General features: G+C 39.5%; 1 protein-coding gene across 3 annotated transcripts in view; it reads left to right on the forward strand.

The window, feature by feature from the left end:
- The window catches only part of JADE2 (jade family PHD finger 2), a 398,257-nt gene that overhangs the window by 310,719 nt on the left and 65,363 nt on the right, over window positions 1-22,175 (forward strand). For all 3 annotated transcript variants that reach the window (XM_040442544.1, XM_040442555.1, XM_040442550.1), the window contains 2 exons: window positions 13,801-14,289; window positions 17,184-17,301. In XM_040442544.1, the coding sequence (XP_040298478.1) occupies window positions 13,801-14,289; window positions 17,184-17,301 (607 nt within the window). The remainder of the gene's footprint in view (window positions 1-13,800; window positions 14,290-17,183; window positions 17,302-22,175) is intronic.

A 22,175-nucleotide genomic window follows, 5' to 3' on the forward strand; every position in this document is an offset into this window, starting at 1 on the left:
CAGAGACGTAATCATGCCCTATTTGCCCATAGTTGATTAGAGCAAGCACCCTGGGTAGAATGGCACATGCGCTCAGTACTGCTGAATGGCCTTACATGCCCATAGTGTAGAGGGGCGTAGGCACCATATGAATGATTGGCGCATGCAGAAGGTGTTATGTACAGGATGACAGAAGCGTTAACGTTGCTAGGCTCCGTAGATTAGAAGCTTTGAGAACTATAGAGAGCTGTCCATGGGCTATTAGTTCTATAGCTGTACAGTGCTATCTATAGACTATAAGTTACATAAGTAAATTGATTCAACAAAAGGATGCGATTTTGAACAGCACAGCAGATATAACTCGATGTATAACTTACGTATGCATCTGTAGATGGAGGAAAGACTATTGTGGTGAATATAGAGCGTTGCAACACTATGCATCAGCAATGTAATGAACCAGATATGGAAAGGTACATATGAAAGCCATATCTAGCAGTACATCATAGATGGTAAGTAGCTAGCGATCCTAAGCATATAACAATATAAACAATAGAACAGTTATGCACTATACATTACCCCCAGCCTCAAGGTATTAAAATAGGCATAGTCTCTAAGTTTCCATGACTGCAAAAAGAGATGTTAAAATCAAGGCAAAACTATAGTAACATCTATTGCCACTGTATATATTTCATAAAGCATACTACAAGAACCAAAATATAGCTAGAATCACATGTACAGGGTTAAGGCAAAATCCATGTTAAGGCCTTTGGGGGTTAATGTGTCCAGTTCTTAAATTCACCTGAGTTAGGCTACTTTCACACTAGCGTTTGGGGTTCCGCTTGTGAGCTCCATTTGAAGGCTCTCACAAGAAACCCCAAACGGATCCGTACAGCCCCAATGCATTCTGAGTGGATGCGGATCCGCTCAGAATGCCTCAGTCTGGCTCCGCTTGGCCTCCGTTCCGCTCAGCAGGCGGACACCTGAACGCAGCTTGCAGCGTGCGGAGCCAAACGGATCCGTCCAGACTTACAATGTAAGTCAATGGGGACGGATCCGTTTGAAGTTGACACAATATGGTGCAATTTCAAACTGATCCGTCCCCCATTGACTTTCAATGCAAAGTCTGGACGGATCCGTCTGACTAACTTTCACACTTAGATTTTTTTCTGAAATGTAATGCAGACGGATCCGTTCTGAACGGATACCATCGTTTGCATTATAGGAGCGGATCCGTCTGTGCAGACACCAGACGGATCCGCTTCGAACGCAAGTGTGAAAGTAGCCTTATTCCATTTCAAGGCTTTTTCTAATTATATGAAATCTTAACTGGCTAACATTGTGTTATCTTCTTTCAAATATTTATAGACCTGAAGATCTATGCATCCAGTACGTATGGTGGATTTTTGTTCAGTGATCATTTCTCTGCATTTCAGTAGTCTCGGCTACATATAATAGGCCACAGGGACATGTAGTATGTACATCACAAAACTTAACCAACAGGTATAATAACCATTAATCTGGCATTTTTTTTTAGCATTTCTGGGGTGTGTAAAAGTACAACCCTTGACCATGGCATTACGGTTACAGTAGTTCAAGCTGGGAAAGCTGCCCTTTTTCTTTGTGGGGGGGGGGGGGCAAGAAATGTTTGCTTCATAGTAACTTTGGAGCCAACATCTAATTTAATGAGCACTCATATTACAATTTTGCTTGTACAAACAAAACCACAGCATTCTGTGTCAACTTTGTAAATAAACCTGAAGTACTGGAAGTTGACCTAGAGTACTAAGGTTATCTTCTTTTGAGATTGCTTACATGGGGCCCTCTGGCTAGGAATTAATACCGCTGTTACCGCCACTTTTTAAATTTAGAGACTGTTGCCCGATAACCGTAAGTGCTGCTATCAGCAAAGTGTCCCTCTGTACAGTACTTATAGTCTTTTTGTGACCATCAACTAGATCCATGGTATAAGCTCATCTTGTGACTGTATGCCATATTTCATTCAGATGGATTTCACATACACTGTTGAGCAAAAGGGTAACAGGTAACAATGTTCTGAACTTTTGACTTTCAGGCTCCATATCTCTCCATCCACTACAGCTTCGAACATGAGACTACCATAATTTTATAGACAATCATCTTGGCTATCTCATACATGAATTGGACTTGCAACTATTTAGCATATGATTAGTTATGCAGATTCTTGTCATGTAACTGCATTGTTACTGTTTTGCTTCAAAAATTCTAAATTAAAATTTTGTTATTTTGTAAATCCACCTTTGGCTTTCAATACTGCATGAATCCTTCTGGGCATACTCTCGATCAGATTCAAGCATATCTCAGCCGAAACCTGTTCTCAGGTCTCATCTACACATTCCCAATGTTGGTGCATACTGTTCGACTCACTTGGGTACGAATACAACTTTTTCTTCAGCTCAACCCACAAGTGTTCTATTGGGCTGAGGTCTGGGGACTGTGGGGGCCAATACAGCACCTCTACTTGATTGTCATTGAACCATTTTTTCGCCAGTCTCGACGTATGCTTCTGGTTGTTGTCCTTATTATACCCATAGTACTTGAGTGTACAAAGTAACTCGTTTTGTAGGATACTCACATATAGCTCAGCATTGAGACCTCCACCGATCCTCGTGAAGTATCCAACACCTCTGGCTGTGAAACAACCCCATATCAGTGAGCTTCCTCCACTTAACTTGACAGTTCCTTCAGTTTCTCAATCCTTTTTCCCCCTTTTCCTTTGTTTCTTCCAGACCCATTTGCACCCATCAGAGTCCAGTCTAATCGCTCCAAATCACACTTTTCCAATCTTCCACTGTTCATACTTTTTTGCAAAATCTTCTTATGACGATATTGAAATTGAAGCTTCTTCACCTTTTTTCGGGCCACCATACCAGACTTCTGTAATGTCCATGCAAGCACCATGCGACGCGCGTCTGTGAACTCACTATTAAGAAGCATACAAACCACCTCCACTGCCATGTTTGTCGCGCCACAACTGATAGACCTTGTGATGAGCCAACTTGTTGACTCTGATATTTTGCCTAGACATCCACCTCTTGGCTTTGGAATGGATGGACGGACTTGATTTCATATTCTTCCAACTGTCATGGCACTCGCATGATGCCGTTTGACAATTTTCTTGGCCGAGATACCACTATTGATTAGCTGGATGACGCTGTTTCTCTTTTCTTGGGAAATCTTCTTCATGGCTGTTCCTAGATCCGAAGCAGTGACCTTTCACTTGGGAATCAACCTAATAACACACTGAGCAATTAGGGAATGTGAGAACAGGTTGCAATTTGTAGTTTGCAAGAAGAGAAAAGATTCTTCCACCACCAGGAGCAAAACCTTAACAATGCAGTTAGATGACAAGAATCTGCATAACTAATCATATGCTAAATAATTGCAAGTCCAATTTATGTATGCTAAGATCATTGCCTATACAATGATGGCAGTCTCACGTTCAAAGCTGTGGTGGATGGTGAGATATGGAGCCTGAAAGTCAAAAGTTCAAAACATTGTTACCCTTTTGCTCGTCAGTGTGCTTCTTCATCACTGACAATACTTTTGACACAGAATAAAGGTCCATTCACACGTCCGTTTTTTCTTTCTTGATCTGTTCCGTTTTTTGCTGAACAGATCTGGACCAGATCTGGACCCATTCATTTTCAATGGGTCCTGGAAAAAAACGGACAGCTCAATGTCAGATTTTTTTCAGGACCCATTGAAAAAGAATGGGTCCAGATCTGGTCCAGATCTGTTCAGCAAAAAACGGAACAGATCAGGAAAGAAAAAACGGACGTGTGAATGGACCCTAAATGTGATTTAGGTAGTGAGAGGCTCATGCTCTTAGGGTGAGATCTGTCAAGCGCCAACAAATTGTTGTGGTCAGTAGATTTGACATATAAGTCAATGGAGATGTCAGTGCCATCTTTTTGGACCAAGATATCTAAAACTGTAAACTGGTGTCAGATGAAACCATTGTGGAGATCTGGATCCCATTGGTTGAGTTCCATCAAAAACCTCATCAATGTGAGCTAGGGGTGGGCGATATGAGATATAAATTTGTGCCACGATACATATTTTGTGCATATCGCCTAGATCGCCGGACCGTGATATGACCGGTAGTGAATGATCGCGCTCTCGGCACTCACCATGTTCTCCTGAGCCGGCACAGTGGAGGAGGGAGTCCCTCCCTCCCCACTGTGCGCGGCTGCCACTGGCCACCAATAAGAACAGAGTAGGAGGAGGAGGGGAGGGACTGTGGCCACTGTGCCACCAATGAATGCCTGAATACCAACGTAGCGTTCATGTGCCGGCCATATCCCGGCCCCTATGACTGCACGCTGCGATCCGCCGCAATTAACCCCCCAGTTGAGGGGTTAATCGCGCGGATCACAGCGTCCTGTCAGAGGTCGGGTGCCGGGAATGTTCTTCAGTCTCTGCATTGGTGGCAGTGGGCAGTTCCGATCAGAGTCCCAGCAGTGTAATGCTGGGGCTCCGATTGGTTACCATATCAGCCAGGAGTCACGCTACTGAAGTCCTGGCTGCCATGGTATGTTAGTGAGCAGCATTATACTCACGTGCGCCGTGGCTGCTGGTCGCTCCTTCTGTCTGTGCGGCGCATTGCTAATGCTTATAGCCTTAGCAATGCGCCGCACAGACCTATGAGAAGAAGGAGCGCCCGGCGGCCACGGCGCACGTGAGTATAATGCTGCTCACTAACATACCATGGCAGCCAGGACTTTAGTAGCGTCCTGGCTGCCATGGTAACCGATCGGAGCCCCAGCATTACACTGCTGGGACTCCGATCGGAACTGCCCACTGCCACCAATGATGGGGGGGGACCCTGTGGCCACAGCCACCAATGATTACTACTGGGGAGGGAGGGGCGGTGGGTTTGAGTTACCAGAGGGGGCTGGGGGCGGATCAGAGGCTGGGGGGCAGATCACAGGCTGGGGGGCAGATCAGAGGCTGGGGGAGCGGATCAGAGGCTGGGGGGCGGATCAGAGGCTGGGGGGCACATGAGAGGCTGGCTGCCATGGTCAGCTCCCTGCTGTTGTGTGCACAAAGCACAGGGCAGCAGGGAGAGTGTAAAGTCCTATTCACCCTAATAGAGCTCTATTAGGTTGAAAATGACAAAGGTTGTAGCCCTTAAGGAGGCTAATAGTTATTAAAAAAAAAAGTAAAAAAAAAAAAAAGTTTAAACACCCCCCCAAATATAGAAAACAATATATCGCGATATATATCGCACATGCTTAAAATTATATCGCAATATAGATTTTAGGCCATATTGCCCACCCCTAATGTGAGCCTCCTATCCGTATAGAGAATACATTGATGTACAGTATCGAGATGAGCACAGTATATTGGTGCAAAACATCAATGTTTGGACCGACTTCCTTTTCAAAACAGTTCATAAATATGTTTGCATATTTTGGTGCCATGTTCGACCCCATAGCGGTCCTGCTGCATTGAATTGCTGAACATTAAATCATTTTCATTTAACATTATAGTGAGATCCATTTGGCTCAATTCCTGTCAGTTATGTGCCAAATCTAGCCCTTCGTCATTTTCGTTGTTCTGCTGATAAAATGGAGAAAAAGTACGGAAATAAAGAACATTGATGTGAAAGAGCCCACATTGCAAACAAATGCAAGAGCATTGTGAACAAATATTTTGCAGGGCATTTTAATGAGATGATTTTTGTGGTAGGATAATATATGATTTATTCATATTTGAGTCACTGAGCTTCAAGGCTTGCTCCAGCCTCCAACGGTTTGCAGATGTAGTTGCTCATTTAATTCTAAGAAGCAAAATAACAGCTGAGTTAAGACATGTTCATAACCTACGTTTTACTGCACTTGAGTGAGTACATCATTCAGACAGCAAGTGTGTGTACAGTATACGTGTGAAGGCTATGGCTAGTACTCTCAATATGTGCTGACACACAGTGCCTTATCTGCTGACTTATGGAATCATCTTCCTTAAAGAGGACCTTTCACCAGAAGAAAGCCTCTAAACTGACTATACAGAAGTGTAGAGCGGCGCCCAGGGATCCCGCTGCACTTACTGTTATCCCCGGGCGCCGCTCCGTTCTCCGGTTATAGCCTCCGGTATGTAAGTAGTTAGGCTCCACCCACTTGATCCTGCCGGCGTCTTCTTCTCCTATGCTGTAGCGCTGGCCAATCGCAGCGCTCAGCTCATAGCCTGTGTTATATTTTTTTTGGGGGGGTGTATTAATAGGAAAAAGAATACGTCTTAATTGCCGTTCTGCGGTGAAGTTACATTGTACTACAGCCATTTACAGGGTGTATTAATAGGAAAGATACGTACGTCCTATTAGCCATTCTGCCCGTAGCAACCAATCAGATACCACCTTTCATTTTTCAGATCTGATTGGTTGCTATGGACAACTAAGGCTACTTTCACACTGGGATTTTGGTTTCTGTTTGTGAGATCCGTTTCGGGCTCTCACAAGCGGTCCAAAACGAATCAGTTTTGCCTTAATACTCGCAGCGTTTTGGTGTCTGCCTGACGATGCTGAGGCAAATGGATCTGTCCTGACACACAATGTAAGTCAATGGGGACGGATCCACATTTTCACTGACACAATATAAAACTGATCCGTCCCCCATTGACTTTCAGTGGTGTTCAAGACTGATCTGTTTTGGCTATGCTACAGATAATACAAACGGATCCGTTCTCAACGGATGCATGCAGTTGTATTATCTGAACGGAAGCGTTTGTGCAGATCCATGACTGACGTGTGAAAGTAGCCTAAGCCAGTTTTCCTTAATAACTCTGCCCTGAAATTTTAAAATGTCACCTCCAATTGACAAAGTTTCTAAACTCAGTAAATCAATAATTTGAGGGGTTTCATTTCTAAAATGTTAACCCCTCAATGTCATTTCAATATTGTATTGGTCCTTAAAAAAGTTTGTTTTGGAAATTTTCTTAATTTTTTAAAAATTGCTTCTAAAATTCTAAGCCCTCTAACATCCTAAAAAATAAAATGACATTTACAAAATGATGCCAACATAAAGTAGATTTGTGATTAATGCTAATTAATAGCTATTTTGTGAGGTATCGCTATCTGTCTTAAAAGCAGAGAAATTCAAATAAAAAATATAATTTTTTACAAATTTTCAGTAAAATTTTTATTTTTATGTAAATAAAGGTAAACCATATTGACTCAAATTTACCACTAACAAATTAGCAAAAAATAGGCTGTGTCAGGAAATTAAAAAATATCTGAGTATCTGGTAGGGGAAGATGTTTATTTTATGGTAGTACTTATTGATTAGCATGCTGACTGTTTGTAGTAGCTATTGTTGCTATGGCATAAAGTATATGTTGATGTTGAGTTACTCAATTTGGTGTAAGTGGAAAGGAGAACATATGCTTTGAGATTCTTTTCCAAATGCCAGATGGCACCATCTTTTTGTCACCCAGCAATTTACCACTAGACAATACTACATGTCTTAGGCCTCTTGCACACAAACGTATTTTCATTCAGTTTCCGTTCGTTTTTTTTTTTCATTTCAATGGGTCCGCAAAAAAAAATAAAACAGAAGGTACTCCGCATTACGGACAAGGATAGTACTGTTCTATTAGGGGCCAGCTGTTCCGTAAAACACGGAATGCACATGGATGTCATCCGTATTTTTTGCGGATCCGTTTTTTGCGAACCGCAAAATACATACGGTCGTGTGCAAGAGGCCTTACTGTGAATTACTCTGGTTTCACACTGTAAAACAACAGCAATTTGCGATAAAACATATGTGGTTTGCTCTTGATGTATAGCATTTTGGTGAAATTATCTTAAAGTCTTAAGTACAGTGAAATATAAAAGGCACTGCAAAGCATTGTGGTTTGTACCATTTTTGGGTCTTTGAAGTAATTATCCTATGACTCATGTAAAAATTTAATATCGGAGATCATTTTATACATGACAATCTCTTTCTAACAAAGCTAGAACCAGCCCTGTACCTCACATGGATCCAGAGATCTGGAGGGAAAAAGGAAAAGGATGTCCAGCACTGAGATGAAAATGAAATCGTCAGTCTTTATTTAACTTCATGTAAAAATACATCTCCACATGCCAAGTGGTATTGCAGCCAACGTGCTAAAGAGGACCTTTCATTGGAATTTTCTAGTTTAATTACTTCTCCTTTCGGGTTACCTTGTGGGACACCCTGGTTGTTTTTTTTAAAATACCGCTCGTATGCCCCGCTGTGCCCACCTGCAGTTTTCCCGCTCAGTATGTTAATCCTGAGCATCGGTACATGGAGGAGGAGACACCATGTTTCCTCAATGGGCGTCTCCTTCCTGGCTGTGCCGCGGTCCAATCACAGCAAAGAGAGTCACAGCCAGGGAGAAGGTGGGGTGTTTTTTCTACATGGCTGTGACGCTCTAGAAAAATCCTGTGAAAGGTCCTCTTTCGGTTCTGTTAGATCAAAACGCATTGCTTGTGTTACCGCTTTCCCTGTGGAGATATATTTTTACATGAAGCTAATTAAAGACTAAAGATTTTATTTTCATCTCAGTGCTGGACATTTTTTTCCTGGATTGTTTACGGACTGGACCTGGTCCTTGCACAACAGGCTATACAGATAATGCTGGCTTGATTGCTGATATACACAATCCAGAGATCTCTCCATTCATTTCTCTGCTAGATTTATATCAAACTGGCAGCTCAAGGGGCGTGTCTTCTCTGCTGCAGCTCAGGAGCCGTGTCTCAGCTCTCCCTATCACAGCTAAGGGGGTGTGTCTCAGCTCTCCCCATCACAGCTAAGGGGGTGTGTCTCAGCTCTCCCTATCACAGTTCAGGAGGCGTGTCTCAGCTCTCCCTATCACAGCTCAGGAGGCGTGTCTCAGCTCTCCTTATCACACCTCAGGAGGCAGTTGAAGGATGAAACTGAGCATGTGCAGCCTTCAATGTGAGCCGGACAAAGAAATATGAAAAAACACAGCAGGTGGCGCTATACAGATATATTTTTTTGAATAACTCAGTGGCTATGCTAAAATTTTAATTACCTGCAATTACAAAATTCAGACCCAGGTGCTGGTTTGAAAACAGTACAATATTTTTCATGGGACAACCCCTTTAATGTTTTGTTTTTTTCAAAATGCAGCATGCTCTGGAATTTACCAAAAATGCCAGTAAAATATATAAAAGGCTTGAAATTCTCTTGTTTTTTAAAAAAAATATTTTTTTACAAGTGGTTAACTGCTGAAAAAGTGTGTATGAAGGTGCTATCTTTAAAAAAGGGGTTCTCCAGGAATGAGTTAAAATGGCCACCAGCCACCTGTCCTAGAACCTAGAATGTGAAGACTATTTGTCACCACTTCCAGAGCTGCCTGGAGAGGGAGGGGGTGCTGACTACACACTACTCTGCTCTACAATAGATAGTAATGATGCAATCCTGCCTATGATATGTCATCATAACTGAGCAAGTGCCAGAGCATCACCCTCCTAGGCAGATATGCAGGTGGAGGCAACCAATCACATTCTAGGTAGGCTGTTGGTGGCCATTTTAAATCATTCCTGAAGAACCCCTTTAAAATGTTTTCCAGGTTATAGATATTGATGGTCTACCCTTAGTAAAGGTCATCAATATTAGATCAGTGGAAGTCCAATAGAACAAACACTGAGAACGGTGCTAGATTGCTGTGGCTCAGCTCCCATTTACTGTAACCAGCACAGACACTGCCCAGCTGCAAACAGGTTTTGGACCCCCACCATTCTGATATTGATGGCTGTTCCTCCTCCTGTAACTTTCATTATGCAGATGGGGTTAATTGTCTGCTCCATTCTCCATCTTTCATGAGTGCTTTTAGCCAAATGTTACTTTCCTTTTGGAAGTGATGTAAGATGGTCTAAAGCTGATGAGACCGATTTCCTGGGTTAATAATATATTATACTTGTAGAACTCTGTAAGCACACACTGATGACTTCAGATGTAAACTTTCCTGCTTTAAATGAACAGAAATGATGGATGTGTGTAAACAACAGCATTCTTGTTAGTTAGCACATGTATTCCTCCCTTGATGCATGAACCCATGTTTTGTAATTGGAAAATGAAAAACACTAACTAAGATGTACATCAGACATCGATGAGGCTTGAATTCCTGCGTTCGAACAAGAGGCCTGTAAACTCCCAGACAACTCAAACTCATTCCCAATGTTATATATAAACCATAACATCTGTGGCCTTTAGCAATTGATATTATTGGCAGAGTACAGCAGGAAGGCTAGGATCAGGTCGTGCCTTGAAGTGAAACGGTGAATGCCAGAATTTCAGCGTGCAGTAAAACATGGTCCGTCAAATCATACATGTCAGTTTCAGGAAACTGCAGATGTTCTGCATGGCCATTGAGTCTATTATCCCCAGTTGTTGTTTTAAGCTGTAAAAGTACTTTGCATTCTAAGTATGTCATTTCCAGACTCCTGACACCCGTAAAATAACCCATTAGTGCAGTTAGATCTTCTTTACTGTAGTGGCAAATCCCTGAATGTTTTTGATAGCCACAGGAATATGTCTTCAGTCAGCATCACGGAGCAGTGTGTTAAGGCCACAAGTGTTGTATTGAGTGGCCGGTTGAGCATCATGGACAGTTTAGCTTTACTGTGGCTGCCTTCAATATGATGATAGTTTTCCTGCTGCATAAACTATATATATTTTTGTGTTCTTTGGAATTTTGCACAGCACTTAAAATGTATGATGCCTCTACTCTGTCAGTATCAGCAACCAGAACACAACCCTTCCCCTTATGTCATATTGATCCTATCATGTATAAGAGCTGAATATGGGTCTTCAGAGATGACTGCGAGGGCCAGTTCACAAGCAGTACCTGCTGCATTTGTAACCTCTCTGGATCTTAATGAACTATTGAATAGTGGATAATTGCTTAGTAGTTTTCCACCCATTTGCTTCATGTTGCTTCATGTGCCATAGCTAGTATTGATCGGTTTCTTTTTCTGGCTCCACTTATGCTTTCAAAGATTCAGCTCAAACGGAGAAAATGTTTCTTCGATATAAATATTCATTTATAATTGAAAATGTTGTTATTTTTTGATCTAGGGAACATGATCCTCTTCCCAACAAAAGTTATATGCAGATTCTACTGTGGACCTGCTGCAGATTTCACCGTTTGCATTGCAAAGGGTGGAATCCACAGTGGAGTTTCACAGTGTAAATTGATGTGCATTGGATTTAAAATCTACACTGCAGGTCACTTTAAATTCAGATTTTTTTTTTAGTAATGTGCAGATGAGATTTGCTAAAATCGGAGCCACTTTGCTGTTACAGTTACTTGACCACATGCAGATCCACAATAATAAATCCACAGTGTATCCAACCTGTGGTCATCCCTTTAGGGAACTCTTGAGACTGCCTTAGGTCAGGCATATACACAGACTTTATATTGTGACAGCTCTAATTTCAACTGTATGTAACTTTATTGTGTAGTGTGCTTTGTTTTCCTCAGCATGACACATGTTATTTCATGATTTTAGGGCAGCCATGAAGCTGTTGTATCTGATGTATCTCACTGCCACTATATTTTTTCATAGAACAATGGTAGTTTTCTGTGAAATTTTACAGTGTGTAATTTCCAAGCAATGCCTAACACCTACTATTTTTTTTTTTACGTTGCAAGCATCCAAAATACCTCTCCTTTTCTTATACTATAAACAGTTATAAGCAGGGTGTTCTAATGGTGATAGATAATCAATTCTGACCTCTCTTGTGTTCTCTCCTGTCCTCATACTATATGCAGTGATAAGCTGGGTGTTCTAGTGGTGATAGATAATCAGTTCTCACCTCTCATGTGTTCTCTCCTGTCCTTACATTATAAACAGTGATCAGCAGGATGTTCTAGTGGTGATAATCAGTCCCCACCTCTCCTGTGTTCTCTCCTGTTCTTATACTATAATCAGTGATAAGCAGGATGTACTAGTGGTGATAGATAATCAGTTCTCACCTCTCCCGTGTTCTCTCCTCTCCTTATACTATAAACAGTGATAACCAGGCAGTTGTAGTGGTTCTCACCTCTCTTGTTCTCTCATGTCCTTATACTAGGTATCTGCATGCTGCTCCTAGATTCTTAGTTAAAGTGCCTAAAATTGTGCTGCACATGCTCAATAGTAAGCTCTTTCTCCAGAGCAGAAAGTTCACTGCTAGGCATGCCGTCAGTTATCTCAGAACTCCCAATTTCAGAAATTGTATTACAATAAATGTGGTTCTAGTTCTAATTAGCCTGATTACTTACATGACAGTATTATAAAGAGTTTAGGATAGTAAGAAAAAGTCTGTAAATTTGTTATTACTAAATTATTGGCCATTTAGGAAGGAGTCGTTGTGAGATAAAATACAGGAGTTGGAGTCAGAACTTTGGCTTGCCAACTCCACAGCCCTGATTTTCATTGCATTAATAATAACGTTTGTGTTTTTCTTTCAGTTGCTAAGCTTAGGCTCTGTTCGGGGCATGTGCCACAAATTCTCCATGCAGGACTTTTTTCTCTGCTAAAAAATAAAAATCTGGATCCCGAATGTAAAGTGATTCTAGTCAATGTGATTTGCTTGGTTCTGTTTGGGAAGTGCCGAATCTGGCACTTCTATCATATTTGTTCTGCTCCTCTAATGGAGCAGAACAACGGAAACAAATAGCGTTAGTGTGAACTCAACCACGTGCTGTTCATGTAATGAACAAAAATGCCTGATATTATGTTATCAGTATAGTTCTTTGTATTTCAAATTACAAAGTTTTATTTTTTTGTGTGAAGCCTGAACATTTATGTGCAATTTCGAAACCTACACTCGTGTCGTGCATTATTAGTTTTAGCTCTACTTTACTGTGGTGCCAAATGCTGTAACCCACCCAGTTACTATGCTCACAGAGCAACATGACACAGCGTGCAGGCAATCTGATATGTCTTACATGGATATAGTGTGCGACCTCTAGCTGACCTGCTATTCTTATACTGTTAAGTCAAACATACCAATCTGTTCGGGAAATAATTTATAATGATCATAATAATTTTTTCATGATTTACATACATATATGAAAATACTGGAGTTAAGTGATGCATGTAATTTCTCCATTCTCTAGGAAGAGTCTGTGGGTGCAAATGATAATATTCAGTTTAGTTCTATTTCCAGGAAGAACAGAGGAATCTCACAATGCAGGGTTCTAAAAAGTGTTCCAAAGTATTTTTAGTTGCAGAGGAAATACAAGTATTTAAAAAAAAACTGACATGCCAGGAGAACTGACAGGTCCACTTTAAAGAGTTTCTCACTTTACAGACACCCCATTTGATCTGCGATGTATTATATGGTCTTTTTATCGACTCTTTTTCTTATAAACGTCCGTTAGTTGACAGTAGAGATGTAGTGGGAGTTTCTGGAGTAATTTTGACAGGGGTTGTCCACTGTTTTGGAGATGATCTTAAATCTTACTTTTGCTGACTATATAGCAAATTTTAATAGAAAAGGCATGGCTTCCAGAGTAAGATTATTATAAGGGTAAAAGAGTCCACTATGTTTCTAAATCGAGTATTATTGCAGCCCTAGAAGGTGCATGCAGCAGAAGAGATCCGCTTGGGGTCTCCCAGTCAAGCCTTACCAAGGACTTGATGGAGCTTCACTATTCAGGCACAACTCAGCACTGCTGCTCTCAAGGGTTCTACAGATAACCATATGTACAATAACTGCATTTCACTTTTATATTTACTATATGTAAATAAAGTATAAGCCTATTGTTTATGCCTGTGGTAAAATTATATACGTGATTCACTTCTAGTGTTCCATGCTGTCCTGCGTTACTGCGTTCCATGTTACCTGCGCCTTTGATCACCACCTAGAGATGCACACCACCTTGGCAGAGAATGATGAGGTGAAATTCAAGTCCTATTGTCTGGAACACAGCAAAGGAGCCACCAAACCAGAGGATCAGTGCAGCCAAAGACCATCCTCATCTGTTGCCTCAGCAGATGCTGACCAATTACAGCAGGATCTTGAAAAGGTCACCTTGAGAAAACAGAAGCTCCTGCAACTGGAGGAGGATTTCCATGAACTTGTTAAGTCAGAGGATGTGGCGGAGAACATAAATGTGAACAAGAACGTGGTTGACTTTATTTACCAGTACTGGAAGCTGAAGCGGAAGGCAAACTTTAATAAGCCTCTTTTAAGTCCTAAAACAGATGAAGTAGATGATTTAGCTCAGCAAGAGCAAGACGTACTATACAGGAGACTGAAGCTATTTACGCATCTGAGGCAGGATCTGGAAAGAGTAAGTTGCTAATATTCAGTGATTATTTGGATTTCAATGTTTTACACTATTCATCAAGCCAAATTTGCCAGTCACTTACCCTAATCACTAAACGTTTCATTAGCTATTTTACCAATTTTCAAACACTCTTTAAGATGCAGTTGTAGACTTGTAGAAACTCGGTATGTGTAGTTTGTCCTTGTTTCATATTTCTAATCCAGGCCTTTTTTTTTTAGGACCTCCATTTATTAAATGAGGTTATGATCTTGAGTCCAACATGTCAAAAGAAGGGAGGAAGAAACAAAAATGTCATCCTCGCTCCATTCAAATTTTGGAACAGTTGCGGATCCATTCATTCTCTATGGGGACGGAATGGATGCGGAGAGCACACTATGTGCTCTCTGCATCCACATTTCCGGAGTGCGCCCCCGATCTTCTGGAAAAAAATAGAACATGTCCTATTCTTGTCCGCAATTGCGGACAAGAATAGACATTTCTATGGGGGTGCCAGCTGGGTGTATTGCAGATTCGCAATGCACTACAGACGTCTAAATGGAGCCTTATTAGTTTATGATAAAAAGAACACCAGGTGCATTATTTGGTTTAATGCTGTTAGAGATTGGCTGACTATTAGAATAGGGGATATTAAACAAATGTGTTCACTTTGAGGTTGTCAAAGTCTAGGGATCGATGAAGTATGAGATCTTTTACTCCTAGTATGCCCTAAATACTTTCTAGGTTCCGGTTGCTAAGCCCTAAACTGGACAAAGTGGGGATCTTACCCTGTTTAGGGTGAATGCTGGAACCTATCCCTATGCTATCTGTTGCACCGTGTACACTTGTTTGGCTTTTCTTCCTATGCGTTTCATCAGCGCATCAGGCCGGCTCATCAGGGAGACAACTGGCAGTGTGACAGCATCCTTGTGAGTGCTACAGGCAATGGCTATGTTTCTTTTCCTCTTCTTTTGACGAGTGAATATCTACAGTAAATAGGGAAGCGTAGTCAGTAAGGCATCTATGACTTTTAAGCATATTTATGATCTTGAGGCCATTTGAAAAATAGTCCCATCTTTACGTTTACGCAGAGTAAATTCCCTTTTAGTTTGTGAGTGTATATAGAGATATATATATATATATACACATATATAGTATAATGTAGCATTGCTTGCTACATTATATATATATAATGTATAATTATACTATATATATATATATTATAATGTAGCATTGCTTGCCAAGGAAAATCAGTAGCACAGTGGCTCCTTCATTTTTAAGAGGAGATCCTGGCAGTTGGACCCTCTTAATAGACAAGTACAGGTGCATTTCAATAAATTAGAATATCATCAGAAAATTAATTTATTTCAGTAATTCAATTGAAAAGTGAAACTCATGTGTATATAGATTCATTGCACACAGTGTGATGTATTTCAAGCGTGTATTTCTTTTAATGTTGATAATTATCACTCACAGCTAATGAAAACTCAAACGTCAGTATCTCAGAAAATTAGAAAATATAAATACAATTTAAAAAAGTTTTTTTTAATAAAGAAGTTTAATACAAACTCTTGAAATAAATCACTCTGTCTGTAGTGAATCTATGTAATATGAGTTTCACTTTTTGAAATGAGTCACTGAAATAAAATAACTTTTCTATGATATTCAAATTTATTGAGATGCACCTATATATACACATATCCCTACCATTATGTAAACCATTTTTTAAGGGGCCATAATGGCTGCCAATCAGAAATAATAAAAAAAAAAAAAAGACTTAAAAAAACCCTCTTACAGCTCTGTTGGAGGTAATAACTCCTTTAAGCACCTACGCTAGTTCGCTAGTTTGATTTTCTTCAGGTTTTTTTTTGTTTCGTTTTTTTTTAATTATCTGCATTTCAGTAGTCATACCTTCTTTATATTGCCATCTACATAGCCGTAAGTGGGCTTGTTTTATACAGGACAAGTTATATTTTTACTTGATTTTTGTTTTTGTACATTTTTAGTTAACTGAGCCGTTAACTATGTGTGTTTCCTCACAGAGTGTTAAAGGGGACCTGCCACCTCTCCTGACATGTCTTTTTTAGTAGCTAATTGCCTTTCCCATGCAATAGCAATTCTGGAGAATAATTTCTTATGACTCTGTTATGACATTCTTCTCCAATGAGAAATTTATAGATTAAGGTATAGATGGGCAGTACCAGTTGAAGGTGTGTCCCTGCACAGTCTGACACTGACAGCGCTGTTTTGACAATGCTAGACTGTGCAGGGACACCCCCCCAACCGGTAACTCCCATTTGTATCTTTATCCATAATTGTCTAGCAAGAATAGAAGAGGAATGGCAAAATATAAATTCATAAGAATAAATGCCCCAGAATTGTAATTTCATGTTGAATACAATTATTTACTAAAACGGACCTGTCACGAGAGGTGATAGGTCCTCTTTAAGGGGTTTTAAAAAGGTTCTCAGAAAGTAGATGCAAAAGAATTACAACCCCTTTAAACCCTCCCCTACTGAAAGGATTGTACTTACCTGCTGGGAGTTACCATTTGGTGGTATGATAAACTGCAAGCCCAGAAAGTGGTATATACTTCCAAACTTACTAAACTTCTTATACATATTAATTCTTGTAAACTTTAAATGGGTAAAAGATTTAAATTGTTCCTGATCTAGTATGCCTAAACATTATTAGGGTCATTTATCAAACTAAAGTAGAGATGGTTTAGTTGCCCATAACAACCAATCAGATTCCACCTTTCATTTTTGACAGCTCCTTTGGAAAATGAAAGGTGATATCTGATAGGTTGCTCTGGGCAACTAAACCAGTTGTACTTTACACCAGTTTGATAAATGACGCCCTATATATTTTTTTAAGGTGTGCAACTTTATTTTATTGTGTTTTAACATTTCTGTCTGCAGGTTAGGAACTTATGTTATATGATAACCAGGCGTGAAAAGATGAAACACTCCATGTGTCAACTTGATGAGCAAATTTTCCAGCTGCAGATGAAACTCATTGAGAAAGACCTTTGCCACGGTAAGGAAGAGAAGCCAAAAACATTAAGTTATGTAATATTTTGTGTACTTTACCTTCAAAAATGTATAATCACATTGAAAGACTGTACTGTGTGCCTGTAGTAATGAAGCCATAAATCATTACAGTTGTGTTTTATGTATTCATCTTAAACAAGCGGTCTTATTTTTCCTGCATTCTTCAGTCTTTCCTTTACACATATATTATTTTTTGAACTGGATAGAGATTTTCAGGTGCTTATAAAGAGTATCAGCCATGGCATCACTGTCATTGGAATTTCACTGATCATATTTCAGATGTTGATGTATAGAAATAGCATGTGCAAAACTCTGTTTTACAGTTGCATCCTGTAAGAAAAACTGGCTGTGTACAAATACCTAATGGAATACTTCCTGTACTGATATGAAGATACACTGTATGAGGGTTTCTTCTCATTCCATTTTCAGGCTGTCATGGAACCTTCTCGTCTGAAGTCGCACGAGATTCTGGTTAATTTCTACTGTATGCATATCTGTGTATTGAAAAACAGTTTAAAATAGCAATCTGAACTGGGCTTTAGTAACGAGGTACCAGCCAGTACCAAAGCCCAGTTCGGAGTGCTATTTAACATTTTTTTTTCAACAGATATGCATACAGTAGGAAATAACAGATACATTATTAAAATGTAAGTATTTGAACGAATCAACTGCACATCTATGATCCAAAGGTCGATTCGGTCAAACCTAGCTATAGAGGTTCAAGAAATATCCACTGCGGTTGCTTGCTATTTCCTACATCTCCTTCCCATGTTTGGATGGTAATTACAGATATCAGATGCCAAGTTTATATATTATTTTTTATTTCCCTGAAAATTGCATCTGGTGTATTGGCATAAGCCTTTGGCAGGCCCATGGCTTCTAGATCTGGAGCCTCATGTTTGCATTTAGAAAGGTAAACTGTGATTTGGTCACAACAAACAAAGCATTCTCAAGGAAGATTTTGTCCACCTCTAGGCCCCAACCCTGTTTGTACACAATAAAAGATGGGGTTTTTTTACATTTTAGTATTTTTTAACTAAATAGAAAAAAGCCAAGTTTGCATCTTATCTGACAGGTTTTGTGGCTATGAAACAGGCGTTTAAAATGTTAATTGTTGTCATTTCAGAAGACAGGCTGGATTTGGAGCACGGCTGCTAACATGTTCATCTCCTAGGTGTATAGTTAAGCTCTATTCACACTGCATCTTTCAAAAAATCTGCTTTTTTTACTTTGGTAGTCAGCTGGTGATGTATGCAATTGTATGCCAAAGAGCTGCATACTTTGGGCCTTAAAGGGAACCTGTCACCTGGATTTTGGGTATAGAGCTGAGGACATGGGTTGCTAGATGGCCGCTAGCACATCTGCAATATACATTCCCCATAGCTCTGTGTGCTTTTATTGTGTAAAAAAATACAATTTGATACATATGCAAATTAACCTGAGATGAGTCAGAGCTTGAAAATATGACTCTTCTCTGGTCACACAAGTAAGATATGACTCTTATGTTAATTTGCATAAAAGAATAATACTTATTGAATTTGTCTGCAAATGAAATTAAAAGTGTAATTTATATGTTTAGGGTAACACAATGAACATTTAGAAACACTCAGTGAGGGTAGCATAGTAGAGGTGACAGGTTCCCTTTAAGTTTGTCAGAGCATTCATATTTAAAGTCAACCGAGCAAGTGTTTGGACAACAGCTATTTGAAGTATATATCCCAGCTTTGGTTTTGGCTAACCAGGCCAGTAGTTATTAGGGTTCACTGAAAATAAAAAGGATGTAGCTAAATGTACATATATACATAGTTAATACGGTTGAAAAAAGACATAAGTCCATCAAGTTCAACCAAGGGATAGGTGGGGACGCGAATCCCAGAAGGAAGTGAGACTCAGATTTCTACACATTTTCATAAGCATCATTATCATTTACTTTTAAGAATTCATTTCAACCCTTTTTAAAACTGTCCACTGCTCATGCTGTGACCGTGTCTTGAGGAAGTCTATTCCACAGATTCACAGTTCTTACAGTAAAGAAGCTTTGACGCTTCCCCCAGTTCCCCCTTGTCTTTTGAGGCCATTTTACATGGAAGAGCTCTTCAGCATATTTTTTGTATGCTCAAAAAAACCGAAAACACCGAAGTGTTAGTGGCTCACCAGTCCTCCTGATGGATAGGTGCACACCCCTTAGCACCCCCTGTGCTAGAGTAAGACTGAAGGTAGAGTAATTGAACTGGATAGGGGGCACTCTATATTTGGCCGCACATGTACTGTATATGGTATTAAAATGATTTATTATCACAGATTTGTATAAAATCTGCAAAAAACAATAATAAACAATTAAAAAAAAGGGCAATGGAAAGGCAATAAGACCCGACAATGTCAATAAAAGCAGCAGAATGTCTATCTTTTTGGTTGTATCACTAATAGATACCCGGCATAGAATTTTCACATTTGAATCGGGATTTCATAAGTATCAAATCCAAAAATCTCCTTAGGATATGGTTATCCTTAGGATTTGGGACTTTGCTATGCAAAGTCCCAATTGGCATATGAATCGCGGTACTTTTGCTGTGTAAAGTTCCAATTAACATATGAATCACGGTGGGTATCGATATTGTCTAGTAATATAAACTATCTCTTACCCACCTTTACTCACAGTGGGTAGTTAGATGTCCTGTTTATTTGGGCGTCCTGTGTGAAATAAAATCGCACATATAGCGAGGTTCTCACCATGATACTTAGACTGTCCAGGGTATATTATTGCAGGACCTGTGGCGTCCCACGTGGTCTGCAATATCCCTGGTGATCGGTCACCTGACTATCACGTGACTCTGAATAGGAGCGTGTCTTTGGTGCCGAATCAAACGGCTGGTGTTTCAGCTAGAAATAAGGAGTCTTGCGCTCTTTTTCTCTCAGGTTGTCCTTATAGCAGTATATTTCCTTTTCTTTTCTTTTCCTTTTGTCTTTTCGACCCTCACTGTTCAGTACCAGACGCGTTTCAGGGTTAAAGTTACCCCTTCCTCAGTGGCTGAACAGTGAGTGTGAGCAATAGCCTTTTTATAGGGCAACTATCAACTAAGTGTTGCATTCTGGGACAGTGAGGGTCTCTTTGAAAAAGTGGATGCTGGTTCTCAGTATTAAGAGAATCCAGGATTTGTATAAGAATTATAATGTTGACATCTTGGAATAAAAAATGTCGCAAGAAGAGCGATAGTTATGTCCTATTTTCAAAGAACACATCATAGTCAATAAATCGCACATGTGTTTCTCAAATCGCACATGCGTCTTTATATTTAGAGCGATAGTTATGTCCTATTTTCAAAAAGACACATCATGAACAATAATTTGCATACATATTTTCCAAATCGCACATGCGATTTTGTATTCAGAGCGATAATCATGTCATGTTTTTCAAATCGCAAGTGCGTTTTTCATGCGTTTTTCAAAACGCACCTGCGTTTTCCATATATTTTTTCCAAGGTTTCTTTTTCAACCATATAGTATCATAAAGTAAAATAGAATAAAATAAAATACATCTTTCAAACCAACCTTACTTTGTATACATTACAACAGTAGTACATAGTAATGAAATGAAGTTTATGTTATATTCATTGGTGTATTCTATGTTGTTTTCATTAATATATTCGTTATTATATTCCAGCAAAAAAGTCTACTTGTTGAAACGTCGCTTTCTAGCAAATGGAATCGCACATGCGTTTTATTTGGTATCATATTCCTGTGTCTATATATATATATAAGAATAGGATATATAAAGGAATTGTTAAAAAATAGTAAAAGTTTTTTGCTAAAAACTTATTGCTAAAAAAAAAAAAAAAAGTTAAATTTTTGGGTTAAAAAAGAAGATTCCTTCCCTGTGACAAAAAATGACTTTTTCAGCATGTGTTCTATAGCTGATGAAACCGCATATATGTTATCCATGCATCAAATAGAAGATCATGTTCAGTCTCCAAATTGAATTGGCAGTTTTCAAAATATAGAGGCTAGGAATCATACTTTATATGTACCCTTTTGACATATGTATGGGAATTGATCCTATATGTAATATTGTGTGTAATATAATGGGGAGATAGGGGTAGGCACGTCCAGGAGTAGAGATCTGGGTGCTAGAAATTAGCCAGACCCAGATGTCTCGTCTCGAACGTGCGCCCTTGTTAATCATTAATTATAGAAATCCCAATAACTCCATTTCACTATTAAGACCCCTAGTGATAATAGTGTCAAACTCAAATATCCTTCTAGACATTTGGGCAATGAGGTCTCCCCCCCACCCACGGTTTCTTTATTTTCTCTATTGCCATATATTTAAGTGTAGAGGGGTCACAATTATGCACTTCTTTATAGTGCTTGGATAGAGAGTGCAACTCATATCCTTTTTTTATATTTAAAATGGGTTGCTAGATGGCCGCTAGAACATCCGCAATACCCAGTCCCCATAGCTCTTTGCTTTTATTGTGTAAAAAAAAAAAAATTTATACATGTGGAAATTAACCTGAGATGAGTCAGAGCTTGAAAATATGACTCTTCTCTGGTCACACAAGTAAGATATGACTCTTTTATGTTAATTTGCATAAAAGGCAGGAAGTGCAAAAATCCATAATACTTATTGAATTCGTCTGCAAATGAAATTAAAAGTGTAATTTATATGTTTAGGGTAACACAATGAACATTTAGAAACACTCAGTGAGGGTAGCATAGTAGAGGTGACAGGTTACCTTTAAGTTTGTCAGAGCATTCATATTTAAAGTCAACCGAGCAAGTGTTTGGACAACAGCTATTTGAAGTATATAGCCAGCTTTAGTTTTGGCTAACCAGGCCAGTAGTTATTAGGGTTCACTGAAA

This window comes from Bufo bufo, chromosome 1 (assembly GCF_905171765.1).
Source record: "Bufo bufo chromosome 1, aBufBuf1.1, whole genome shotgun sequence".
Classification (NCBI taxonomy): Eukaryota; Metazoa; Chordata; class Amphibia; order Anura; family Bufonidae; genus Bufo; species Bufo bufo.